At 38.2% G+C, this 13,644-nt stretch overlaps 1 protein-coding gene across 1 annotated transcript in view; it reads right to left on the bottom strand.

Annotated features, from left to right (window-relative positions):
• Positions 1-13,644, bottom strand: part of myo3b (myosin IIIB) — a 72,369-nt gene that overhangs the window by 38,548 nt on the left and 20,177 nt on the right. The window contains 13 exon segments of the mRNA XM_033617997.2: positions 541-670; positions 1,244-1,332; positions 2,078-2,231; positions 5,416-5,563; positions 6,369-6,579; positions 7,154-7,280; positions 8,537-8,651; positions 8,732-8,830; positions 8,907-9,109; positions 9,234-9,317; positions 9,542-9,646; positions 11,196-11,312; positions 11,406-11,490. Of these exon segments, the coding sequence (XP_033473888.2) occupies positions 541-670; positions 1,244-1,332; positions 2,078-2,231; positions 5,416-5,563; positions 6,369-6,579; positions 7,154-7,280; positions 8,537-8,651; positions 8,732-8,830; positions 8,907-9,109; positions 9,234-9,317; positions 9,542-9,646; positions 11,196-11,312; positions 11,406-11,490 (1,667 nt within the window).

The raw sequence follows: 13,644 nt of genomic DNA, 5'->3' as shown, positions 1-13,644 counted from the left end.
TAATGACGAGCACATTACTCTACCTTCATTTAACCAACAGAAAAGAGGTGGGAAGAGTTGCTTTTGTGTTCTCTAAATACTGTTTCTTCATCCCCTGGGTATTTAGAAACCTTATCATAAAAATATCCCACTGCACCCACAATCTGTAGATAGCATTCAGCAGTGGGAAACCAAGAGGGACAGCTTAGTGAAAATAAAAACAGAGCGCCGTGCAGAGAGCTGAGCCTCTCAAGAGATAATGGAGACTGCAGATTTATCCGAGCACGGCACACAGAGGCTTGAAATGAAGGGGGACCAGGAGATGCCTGGGAGCCGCGTCTTTAAGAAACCCACTTACCTGAACATTTATGGAAGCAGTAGACACCAGCACAATTCACAGAGTAATACAGTCGGAACCCGGCATTGTTAACAATAGTTTGTCTCAAAGAAAAGTTTCCATTACCATTTCCATTGTGGTTGGCGGGAGAATAATGTTCCTGTTAGTGGCTGAGATGTTCTACATTGCTGTATTTTTCACTAAAGGCCTATATCGCGGCATACCTGTTTTAGTTAAGGGGCTGGAGAACAGCTGCTGCAAAAGTTTGTTCTCTGATGTTCTCAGGACGACGACAATGTCCGCAGGAAGAGTGTCTCTATTTCTCTCCAAAAATCCATTCACGTTGTACATTACCTGTGGAGACACAAGCATGAACTCAGATTTGGAATTAACTCTCGTAAAGGGCCTGGCAATATGGCTGAAATTAATATTAATATAATTTTCTGATTTAAATGGAACCAGTGGCATTTGTGATGGGCATTTAAAAAACTTAACCTATTGTTAATACACTGCTTAATATCCTATCACTCCGAGGAACAAGTCAGTGTGTTATCTGTTACACAGTAGGGCTGCAACTAATGCTTATTTCCATTGTCGATTAATCTGTCTATGATTTACTCAATTAATCCATCAGTTTTTCCGTCAATAAAATGCCAGGAAATGGTGAAAAATGTTGATCAATGTTTCCCAAAGCTCAAGATAACATCCTCAAGTGTCTTGTTTTTTCCACAACCCAAAAGCATTCAGTTTACTGTCACAGAGGCAGAAAGAAACTGGAAAATATTCACATTTAAGAAGCTGGAAACTGATTTTGTCTTCTTAAAAAATGACTTAAACCAAGAAACTGATTATAAAATTTGTTGGCAATTAATTTAATAGCTGACAACAAATTAATGAAAAGCTGCAGCTCTGTAGATAGCAAGATACCTTTCCTGCATAATGCTGAATCCCAAAACAAAGCTCCACACGTTTTGGTATCCAGAAGTACTTGCAGCGCAAATTGTCTTCAAATTTATCTGTTGGTAAGAAATGAGAAAGGCAAACAAAGTCAATGATACAAAAAGATGCTTTGAACAGCACATAGGTCGACACAGTTCAAATATCTAAGCCAGGGCCACTGGATGATTTCACACACCAAATATTGATGCACTTGTAAAGACTAGGAGGTATCAGATTTTAGGAGTAAGTTAAACAGTGAGTATTCTACTTCATGTAAAATGCTGCATCAGAGGCTTCACCAATCTGACCACAATATGGCTCTCTGACACGACAATGAACACTTACTGTGGTCATATTTAAAGATATTGAACACTGTGTATAATATCGTCAATCAGCAGCTTCAGTACAAAAGAATCTGTATCAGACTTACATCTTAAAACAATGTTGCTGGAACCCTATTCATAAGGCACTGCCAAAACCTTTGATTTGTAAATAGTTTAGGGCAATAACTTAACCTGCTTCATCAATAGCTTCCACCTTTGTTTGGTGAGATGATGCCAGCATTAATGCACAGGAGTGGAAACATATGGAAAAATGTACGTGTAATGACAATAAGTAGTCGTCTGACTGAATGTGGAAAAACTGAGACATATCGTTCTTAATTTTCTTAAGACATCTCAGGCTGTTTGTCATCTGTTTTGTAAATTGATGTTTTCAGAATGTGCATCTTTACACTTAAAAAAGGAAACAATTTGCAGTGACCTCTGACCTCTTATATTCACGTATAATGATTTTTTTTTTTATGTTTAGTTCCAGTCTTACCCACTAAAGTCTGGTCAGTTGCCTGAGGGAAGCGACTCTCCTCGTCCATCAGAGACAGCAGACCCATGGGCTTCTGCAGGAACATGTCCAGGATGGGCCTGTTGTCCTCGTACTCCACCAGGCTGGCATCCACACCCTCGCTCTGGTATTCCATCTAATTAGGACCAGTGAATGTAGAACAATCCAGTTAATGATTTCTCTAAATGACCCAATTAAACAATCTGGGCTAAATATGATTTCTGTGTGTGTGTGTGTGTGTGTGTGTGTGTGTGTGTGTGTGGGGGGGGGGGGGGGGGGGGGGGGAGTTTCTAATCAACAAAGCCAAACAGCTGCAGCAGACTGTGTGTGTCTATTGCTGAAGTTTACAGCATAATAGCGTCTTTTACTGAATGCATAAAACAGAACAGCTCTGAACTAACAAATAGAGCCGCTTACTTATTCATAATTTATTTCACTTTGCAAATAACCCAGAGTCATATCATATTATTGCATCTATTTAATTTCAGATCAAAAAGTTGTTTTAAATATATATTTTACTAATAAAGTGGAACCAATGGATCTAAACCGTCCTCATGTTTAAGTCATTAACTCAGAATAATCAGTTTCTGTGTACAGCAGTGAGACTGAAGACACCAAATAAAAATCCCTTTTCCACAGAGCACCAGCCCTTCATCGGGGGCAGCGCGCACTTGTTTGTAGAAGAGAAACTTTTCCACATGCTTAAAGGCCTTATTTTCAATGATCACTGCTGTAATTAATGTGTAAATGGTAAACGTCGCTTCCAGTTCTGGTCCCGGAGAGTGCCGGAAAATATAAATGAGCGAAGCATTATCAGATGTTATGTGTTAAATCCTGCCTAATAAATTATTTTATTTGTATTTAATTTAGTCTATTCTTCGGAACATGTGTTTGTGTATGCATTTGAATGTACAGCAGGACGAGTTTACTTGTAATATTGTTCTATATGATTAAAAGTGCCCTGCATTACTGAGCTTTTCATTTAAGAAGGACTGTTGCAAAGTTAACACAGACTAAAAGGCATTATGGCAAAATGGTTCTTGATTAATGTCTATTCATTTCCATCAAGGAAAATAAAGACTTCTCACACTTCAGGGTAAACAACTTCATTAAATCAATTAAGGGCGTAATTTGGTGGTGCGTAACGGTATAAACAATCCTTTACACATCACAGCCTGGCTAAAAGCAAAATGTTCATGTTGAGAGCGTGTCTGCTCTGATGGATGTGAAAACACACAAATAATATTAAAATGACTGATTTCCATAAGTGTTTTAAAGGGAATTTGTACATGCAGTATTGTTGCTGAGGAGTGTTGTGTGGGTGCATTTACTCAGAGCACATTACATGCAGCTGTTGTCATGCGCTGTTTGTACATATAAATGTAATGCACCAAAATTCATTTGAACAAACGTGATCAGGTAAGCTATGATTGCGTGACCTATGTGCTGCTGAATGTAAAGACAGAAGCAGTAAAAAGAGTGAAACTCTGTGTACAGAGGCAGGTTGGAGTGGTGGTTAAGTCAAACAAACACAGGACTTTCCCCAAGGAGACGATGGTATCTTATGTGCTGTAAATCCAAATGAACTCTTTATTCTAAGTTATTCTAAGGCCCGTCGTCCCCATGTTTGTATTCCTAAATCTAACCTATGTAACTTTACTTGCCTGATCCTACCCTACATAACGTTGTTTAGTATCTAACTTTGTGGTAAGTATGTACCGTGAAACACCCCAACTACATTTCTTCTCCTAAATCTAACCTACATAAATATAAATATATTACATAAATTTATGTTATATATGTAACATGACAACCCATTACAATGTTTCTTTTTCCAAACCTAACCTACGTAACTAAATATTTAGTATGTAACATTACATTAAGTACATAACGTTACAACCCTCAACAATGTTTGTCCTTCCAAACCTAACCTACATTACTAAATATTTAGTATGTAACTTCACGTTAAGTACATTACTTCACGTTAAGTGCGTTACGTGACGACCCTCAACACTGTTTCTTCTTCCAAACCTAACCTACATAACTTTATTTTTAGCACCTAACTTTACATTAAGTACACGACATGACCACCCTCAACAATGTTTCTTTTCCTACACCTAACCTATGTGACTTTACTTGCCTATACCCAACCTACGAAATTTTGCATTTAGTACATAACTTTATCTTAAATACGTTATGTCACAACCCCCAACCACATTTCTTTTCCTAAACCTAACCTACATAACTTAAAGTTTAGTACGTACCTTTACGTTAAGTATGTAACATGGCAACCCTCAACAATGTTTCTTCTTCTAAACCTAACCTATGTAACTTTACTTGCCTAAACTCAGCCTACGTAACTTTGCATTAAATATGTATCTTTATGTTAAGTACGTAATGTGACAACCCCAGACCACATTTCTTTTTTACTAAATCTAACCAATGTAATTTTGCGTTAAGCACATAACTTCACATTAAAGCTTTTTTATGAAAATAACTTTGTCATATTTGTTGAATCTATCCCTACTGGGGTTGACCCAAATACTCAGATGCTGTGTTTAATCTATTACTCTTGTGATGTTCAAAAATGTATTAAAACTTTTTTTTTTGTTTTTGCTCTCCTTTTGCTTACACACAGGATTATATGAGAAAGAGTCTATAAAAAAATCATATTCCTCCTCCTCTTATTGGCTCTAATGGCAGTTGCCAGAAAATACCACACGTGACCAAAAACAACGTTATTTCTCACCTCAAATGTTTTCAGAAACATATTTTAATGTACTGTTTAGCTGTAACATGAGAGTTTGTGACCCAGGTGTTATGTTGGAGACAGTCAAGTGAAGCACCAAGTACCGCCAATAGGCCGGACATATTTTCTCATTTTACAGCTAAACAGTACACTGAAATACATTTCTTAAACCATCTGAGGTCAGAAATAGGCAATGCAGTAACAGAACGTGCACTGCCTAGTTTGACTGTTTGACCGCAGCTCACGAGCAGTGATTGACAACTGTGTTAGAGACTCCTCAGCTCTGATTGGTTGTTTTTGTTCATATGTGGTGATGTCATTGACAGCAATGCTAGAGGGCAAAGGAATATCATTATTTTCACATACTATCTGTCTCATGTACTTCTGTGTGGAGGAACAGTTTCAGCAAATAAGACAAAAATTTAGTTATATAATTACAGTTGTAAGTACGCAACATGAGGGCCCTATCTCATATGAACCATTGTATGAGGGTATGTTGTTACATGATATGAATAGGTATGATGTATTTGCACAGACATACTTGATAACCTCTCTCTGCATGTCAACTCACCTGTTCGAGGGCAAATATGTGCTGGTTGAAGTAAAACTGAATCTGCTCGTTTGCAATGTTGATGCACAATTGTTCAAACGAGTTCTTCTTGAAGTTTTCAAATCCAAAGATGTCCAGGATTCCCACATTCATGCCACTCTCTGTGGCACTTCAAAGGAGGAAAAGGGGACAAACAAACTTATTCTTCTATGTTACGGAACGAGCAAATCCCCAGCAGGCATATTAATTGATAAAACTTTAATGATAATCCAAGTTCAACCCAAATACAGAGTCTGGTCTGAACGGCCTAGCAGTCTGATGAGAAATCATCAACATCAGCTTTCAAAAAGTCAGAGCTTCTTAAATGGTTTTATTTCAGCCTCTATTGATTTAACCTCGAGTCATTTTCAATATCTGCACAAACAATACTCACTCCTACAACACAGCATGAAGACTCAACACCCTGCATTTCATATTCAGTGCTTGGAGCTGCTACTTTTCATGATCAGTCATTACCCGCTGTATGCAGAGGTCACCTTTAGCCCGTGCTACAGGGTTGTTAATGGCAATAAGGAAACGGCAAAGATGACTGGGATGCAGACAGGAACTCTGGCTTTTGTACATCTCTGAGAGACGACTCCTTGACAGTCGACGCTCATATTTATGAAGGAATTCTTTTGGATCAATGAACAGCCTCTTTGCAGTCTCTCTGAAGTCTTTTTAATCAGCCGAACATTATTTTCTCTGCACGCAACTCTGTATCAAAAATTTATTAAAACTTTTTTTTTGCTCTCCTTTTGCTTGTCTTGTGCTTGCCCATTGATATTCTCCTCTGCATGTTTGCATCTACCTCTGCAGACTTCCATAAAGGTCATAAGAGCTGTGCAGAAACTCTGCGTGATCGCTCGAGATAATCGAAGAGGAGAGTAACTGTGAACGTCCACACAGATGTTCATCACCAGCTAGACACTCACCAGATATTCATGTCAGGCTGCAGCAGAGTGTTGATGCGGTTAACTATCCAGCTGAAGAGGCGCCCGTACAACGCCTTGGACATGGCATCTCGGACATCGACGGCTTTGTCCACGGTGTTGGTGCGGATGATGGTCTCGCCTCTGGTGACCACACACTGGGAGGTCAGTGCCTCCTGGAGCTCCTCAGGGCCGATGCTGAGGAGAGACGCAGCTGAGAGAAAAGAGGAGAGAGTTAATCAGTTTGATAATCAAGAGCTCGTCTGCTTTTATCATTAGCATAAAAATAAGCCCCGGCAATCTCTTACTGTGGATGTCTTAGCTTCTTTACATTTTTTATGTAAATGATCTGCGCTTTTGTATATATTATGGCTACAACTGCTTACAGAAACATTTCCTCTGTTTGCTGGGTAACAAAATATGATTGATTTATTGTTTAGTTTGTGTAATGCACATAAAAGTGGCCACAAAAGCTTTTATGATATCCAATATACTGTTGCCATAGTGGAACAGAAAAATAAACTATTACACAAAACATAAATCATTGCACAAAATAACAACACAATTCTCACAATGGTTCCCGTCTCAAAACACAACTGAGATCTCCTCTTCTGAGTGCAGTCCTGAAGTCATCACACAAGGACAAATAAAACACAAAAGCTTCCTTTTTTTAATCTCACCAAAATCACATTTCCTCTTCAGGGAGACCATTAAACCTGTTCTCTTTGGCTAAAAGAATACTCTCGTCTGGCATTATAATACAGATTGCCTAATGTACCGTATCTCACCGTTCTCTAAGGCCTCTGAGTTAGGCACTTCACTCTTATCAGTTTGGTGCTGGGATGTGATGGAAGCAAATTCAATATTGCCAGTGTTCAAAATGGCCGAGAGGATTTTGTAAACAGAGTTGACCTCCTGAAAAAAGAAAAGAAAAAATACAAATATGTTAGCACTTAATTGATTTGTGTCAAGTACTCTATATTAGATCAAGTTTTAAAGGAATACTTCACCCACAAAATGACCATTTGTATATTAATTACTCACCCTGTATTATGTATGATAAAAAGGATCCAAAATCAGTGAACATTCTTGATGAATGTAAGTAAAGAGGGACCACATTTTACAACAGCAAACTCTATCAAACATCTGTTTACATACTCTCACACAACCTCTGCAGTGTAATGCAGGTCTCATTTATCCAGTCATATGCTCAGTGCTTCCCAAACACATGTATTTTCACCAAAACATTATGATTTAAAACACTTTTGCATACAAGATAAGGCAAGCATTTGCGTTTGAACTCATGCGTTGCAATGAGCAGAGTGTAAATGCACATGCTTGCCCAGGCGCGCCACTTGTCTGTGCCTGAGACTGTTTATGCAGAAGTGTTTTGAACTGTATAATTTTAGTAATAAAGCTTATAGTTAGGGCTGGCTCAGGCTTGCCTTGGACCAGCCCCTAGTTAGGCTGACATAGGCTTAGTCTGCCAGGGGACCTCTTATAATACACCGATCCCATTCTCTCTCTCTCTCTCTCTCTCTAATTTCTGAAAAGTTGGTTCTTCTTCATTTGCTAACATTCACGTCCTTTTACTGCATCTCACTAACTCAGCTTTACTGCACGTCACCAACTTGGCTTCTTCTTTGAAACCATTGTGTTCCACTGTCTCATACATATCGCAGCTGTGCCTGGATCGTACGCTGTGGTTGTGCTGCTACTGTGGTCCTGCCTGATGCCTCTTACTGCTGCTGTTATCATTAATCATACTTCTACTGTTATTACACACATATGATCATTATTGTCACATACATATACTATCATATATCAATATATACTTACTACATATGCTACCACAATTACTGTTCTTATTATTATAATATCATTACTAACATTAATGTTATTGTCGCTATTGTCATTACTGTCTGCCCTGTATGTCTCTTTGCCTTGAGATTTGAATTATACTGCACAAGTTGTGTGAGAGTTTGTACTGCTGCATGCTTTGTTGTTAAACATGTCCCCCTTTACTTGAATTCATGAAGAATGTTCGCTGTTTTTAGATTCTTTGTTCAACATTGAGGCATGTGAGAAAAGCAAAGTCTTCTTCACAAATTCACCGTAGTACGGGTTGAACAATCGGTCATTTTGCGGGTAGAGTATTACTTCTTAAGTACCTCTTCAGTAAAGCCGATATTTCTGAAGCACTCCTGAATTGCGTCAAACTGCTCCGTGTACAGTTTGCTGGAGACAATGTCTTGCATCACTTTGCAGTTCTGGCTGTCAATATACCTGCAGAGGCACATTATGGCTATCAATATTCATGCTCCGACATCATGAGATGAACATGTCAAAGACAAACGGCTGCCAACCTGGGTGGTGTTCTGTCTGGTAGCCTGTAAGTCTTCAGCTTGTCTTGGTGGTAAAGCCCGGCATATATGTAATAAAATATGTGGAAGTTTTTCTCCCCACTGAAAGGAAACAAACAGAGCAGTCAGAAGTGTGACGAAGGGAACTCCAGTCAGACCAAGCCTGAGCAGCACGTACGTTGCCTGTTTGATGACCCTCGACTTCTCCAGCAGGTACTCGGATATCTTGGCCCCGATGACCGCTCCAGTGGGTGTGAACTTCATCTCCAGGTATTTGCCGAAGCGGCTGGAGTTGTCATTGATAGCTGTGCAGGCGTTTCCAAAGGCCTCTACCAAAGGGTTCACCTGCAAGATCTTCTCACGCAGCGTCCGATTGTTTGCCTGAAAGCAACAACATATTTCTTTGATAAAATATGCTTATCATCTATGAATTTAAGATTCTTGCAGTATGCAGCACAGTATTAATAAATTTAACAATGAAAGGATGGCTTAAATGCTACTATACCTTTCCCAAGAAGGTAAGATGTTGAACAATCAAATGAGCACTCTCTGTTTTCCCTGCACCACTCTCCCCGCTAATTATAATACACTGAAACAAAAGGAAGACAAAGTACTTAAATTGCTCCTTTATTTAACCAGGAAAAAGTCTTTAATTAAATAATTCTTTAAGACAGACCGCATCACTTAACAGATACTTTTGTCCCAAAGTGGGCACATATGCTACAACATCCCTTTCAACATTTTAAAACACTGATAAACATAATTTTCTTTGAGGATTTTCATCATTTCCAGTTTTTTTTTTTTGTGAGGTACCTGGTCTTTGCAGAACGTCACCATGCCTCTGTATGCTGCATCTGCAGTAGCAAAGATGTGTGGAGGGTTATCAGCCCGCTTCACACCGTGGTACAGCTTAGAAAACTAAGAGAAGGCACACACAGACACAAAGCACATTATTTTCAGTTTCAAAGGTTTTAACAAGAAAAAATAATTTATTAAAAGATCCCAGAATGTTGCACTGTTATAATTTTTTAAAATACTTTTTTCACCTGTTTTTAATATTTACAAGAAACACTGGCACATTTCCACACTTTCAAAAAAGGAGCATGGAGTCTACAGCCATGCTAGCAGCTTTGTGAGGTTGTACTTAGGCACACGTGTACTTGTGTTTATGGCTAAATGCTGATGTCGGCATGCTGCATGCTCACAATGACAATGCTAACATGCTGATGTTTAGCAAGTTTAATGTGTATAATATTAGCACCAAAAACAAGGTACAACTGAGGCTGATGGGAATGTCATTAGTTCCTCTTGTATCTGGTCATAAACCAAAGTATTGGACAAACTGAAATTGTGACCCGATGATGACGCTAGATGAGGGATAATCAGTTATTACAGTTCTTGAGGGTATCATGAATGTCTGCACTAAATGTCAAGACAATCCATCCTGGTGCTGGAGAGGAAGCCAGGGGATTTCATTCTCTGGGGACCACGAATATCTGCAGAAATTTTCATGATAATCTATCATATAGTTGTTGAGATATGTCAGCCTGGACAAAAGTGGTGGACCAGACAACTGATTGACCTTGCTATCCCTAGAGACATGCTGCTAGAATGGCTGATAATAATAAATGTTTAAACCAGAGGTAGGCAGCCCCTCTCCAGTGGCTCCCTGCGGCTTTGACAGAAAATTATGTGGAAAGGAACAACCATTATATATATATATATATATATATATATTTTTTTTAATTTTAATTTTCATCTATTGTTGTGTGCTTAAAGTGATTCTTACACTCTTTAGCTGTAAAAATGCGTAGCCTACACACTGATTTAAACAAATGTTTTAACATTTAGACATCTAAAATGTGCGTCATAGGTCTGGGCTGGCACCTCAGGGGAAAATAGAGAATTTAATAGTGTGTGGACAAATTTGTTTGTTTTCATCAGCAACGCTGCAAAGTTAAAGTACCAAATAATCAAAATCAGCCCACTGCAGAATAGCCACCTTGTGCTATATATTAATGGATGCTCATTGACATTTATTAGTAATGTTAAGTGGTACATTTAACCTAAAAGGCTGTGTTACCTTTATTATAAGGCTCCAGACAGATTGTTTTTTTTTTTTTTTTGAGGGGGGGCCAAAAATGGCTTTTCTGATCGTAAAGATTGCCGACCCCGGGGTCAACTATAGTGATTATGCTTGAAAATGGTATTTTTAACATCAGATTTTATGCCATATGTTTGTTGTTTTTCAGCTTGTATGCTGTTTTCAATATTTTGAATTAAATTGATAATTCATTAAAAAAATAATATTAAAATAAAAATAAAAACCAAGCCCCACACATACAGTACAGTATATCCACCAGGGCGGGACCAGCGATATGACTGATGATCAATCATTTATCACCACTCTGATTCGCTGTGATTGGGAAACCACTGACAACATTTGTGTGACTGGTCCATAACCAACCTGGGGAGAGTAGATACTGAGATTCTGGAAAGGATTGAGAGCGATGAGGATGTCACCGACATAAGTGTACACCTGCAGCTCATCATACCTCTTCTGAAGATGGCTGATTATTGTCTCCTGAATGAAATAAGATAAAAAACACACATATTATCAAGAACAATGCGCTCTGGAGGGATCAATACACGATGAGATAAACATATTAAATCTTACCTCATCTAAGAACTCCAGGTTTACCAGATCATCATCGGGACAGCTCTCTATTAAGAGGGTTTTACGAGTATTGATCCGCTCATGCCTGTATGAAGCCAAGGACATGATAATGCCTCAGAAAGCTGTAAAGTGACCACCAAATGAGAAACAGTAGTTTGACTGGCTGGATGTGAGACCCAGGCACTTCCAAGGTTTGTGTGAAGCCTTTAAAGCTCTCCCAGGGGACACATCTCCCATTATCACAGGCTGTGATTGCACTTCATCTGCGTTTTGACCTATCACTCTCCAATGAGCCCCAGTGGGCAGAGGTCAACGCACAGCCAGCTGCCTCAGAGGGACTGTGGAAAACCTCGGGGGACACCAGAGAGTGTGTGAAAGAGAGCTAAAGAGAGCTAAAGAGAGCTGCGTCTGTGAGTGCCGACTGCTTTATGTGTGCAAATGCACAGTAGACTCCGATGTGCAGTGGACTGAGACATTTCTATGACATTTAAATGGTAACTTAAGGCTGGTGATATTCTATATTTGTCATCAAATCCCATGAAAACCAACAGTGGCTGAGTAGCTAAAGTGTGATGTATTCCTCTGTTAAAAAACCTTATTATTGTCAAAAAAAAAAACACCAGTGAGTCACACAGTTGCACTCAGTATCATTACAATGAACATGGGCACTGTGGTTTATTACACGTCAGTCCCACATATGTCGTCCTGCTGCTGTCAATACCTATGGTCAATAACGTTACCCACCAGGACTGGGTTGCACCAGCTGTTTGTAAATCAAACGCTACATTTGCGGTTAAAGTCCTTCCTACATTATAACTATTAGCTAGTTTCAAATGATTTAGACTTAAATGATGTGCGCATTTGATGCTAGAAAACATTTGTCAGTTAGCTTATCTAAACAGGAAGTCACAAACTGAAGCACCACTGCCAAAAATAAAAGTTTAAGAAGATATTTCTTGTCATATAATGAAGTTCACTGAATCCTTTATAAATGTGTGTGTGATATTATTTTGTTCAAACATGTATAAATGCAGAATTATGTTTCTGGTTAACTCGTATTTAGTCGGTGTAGAATGAGTGGGAAACAGTAAATCATGCTAACGTAACCAAAGCGCTTAGTCATTCAAACTAACGTTAACTTATATAGCGTAACATATTTTAGTTTGAGTTATATTGTATTGTTTCAGTTTTATGTATTTATTAAACAGCATTTTGCAAGTGTTGGGCCAGATATGTTGACTATATTTCCTATTATCCATTTTACATAGCAAGCTAACGGTAGTTTTGACGGTTAATGTTAGCTCAGCTACATGATATGCAACAGTTACACTTAGCATTAGGTTTGAATATTTATTGACAACTAATCTCTAATTTCTCCTAACAACCAGTTTATTTTGTGTAGCCTCTTTTAGTTTAGTTTAGTTTAGTTAAGTTAATTCAATTTATGACATTAATCATTTATAGAAATGAAAAAATGACTGAACCAGATTTAGCGAAATGCTAATTTCCATCTGTAGTCCTACACACAACAAGTAGACATAATAAATAAGAATAAAATTCAAGGTGCAATGCAGACTACAGTAAATCCATATGCCTAACATAATAGAAGCAGTATGTACATACTGCACAATACAAAATACTACATAAAAATTACAGTAGCCACCGAGTAAAGTTACCAGGTTACCAGTGCAGGTGCCTTACATAATGAAAACAGAAAGTACACACTGAATGGTACAGAATACAATATGAAATGCACATTAACTACCTTATAAAATGCATGGAAAAAATGCAATATGAAGTACACTCACTATATTTTTCAGTGACCAAGTTAAGTTAAATTTGGTGATGTCTAAACCTCCACTTATGATCTAAGCTAACTTAAGTAGAGTGGGTACAACAAGTTCCTGAGCACCAGCTGTGTATCAGTCCTCTGCTGAAACAAATGCACTGTTTACTGCTTTATAGAGCTGAATATAATTATCATTTTCATTGTCGATAAATCTGTAGATCATTTCTGTGATTAATCGATTAGTTGTTTTGTCTATAAAATATCAGACAGTTGAGGAAAAATATTGATCAGTGTTTCCCAAAGCTCACAATGACGTCCTCAAATGTCTTGTTTTGGCTACAACCCAAAAGTATTGAGTTTACTGTCATAAAGGAGCAAAGAAAATATTTTAAACTTATTAATTGATCATCAAATTAGTTGGTGATTAATTTAATAGTTGACAACTATTCA

The sequence above is a fragment of the Epinephelus lanceolatus genome, chromosome 14 (assembly GCF_041903045.1).
Source record: "Epinephelus lanceolatus isolate andai-2023 chromosome 14, ASM4190304v1, whole genome shotgun sequence".
NCBI classification, from domain to species: domain Eukaryota; kingdom Metazoa; phylum Chordata; class Actinopteri; order Perciformes; family Serranidae; genus Epinephelus; species Epinephelus lanceolatus.
This window is presented reverse-complemented; position numbering and strand designations above follow the sequence as displayed.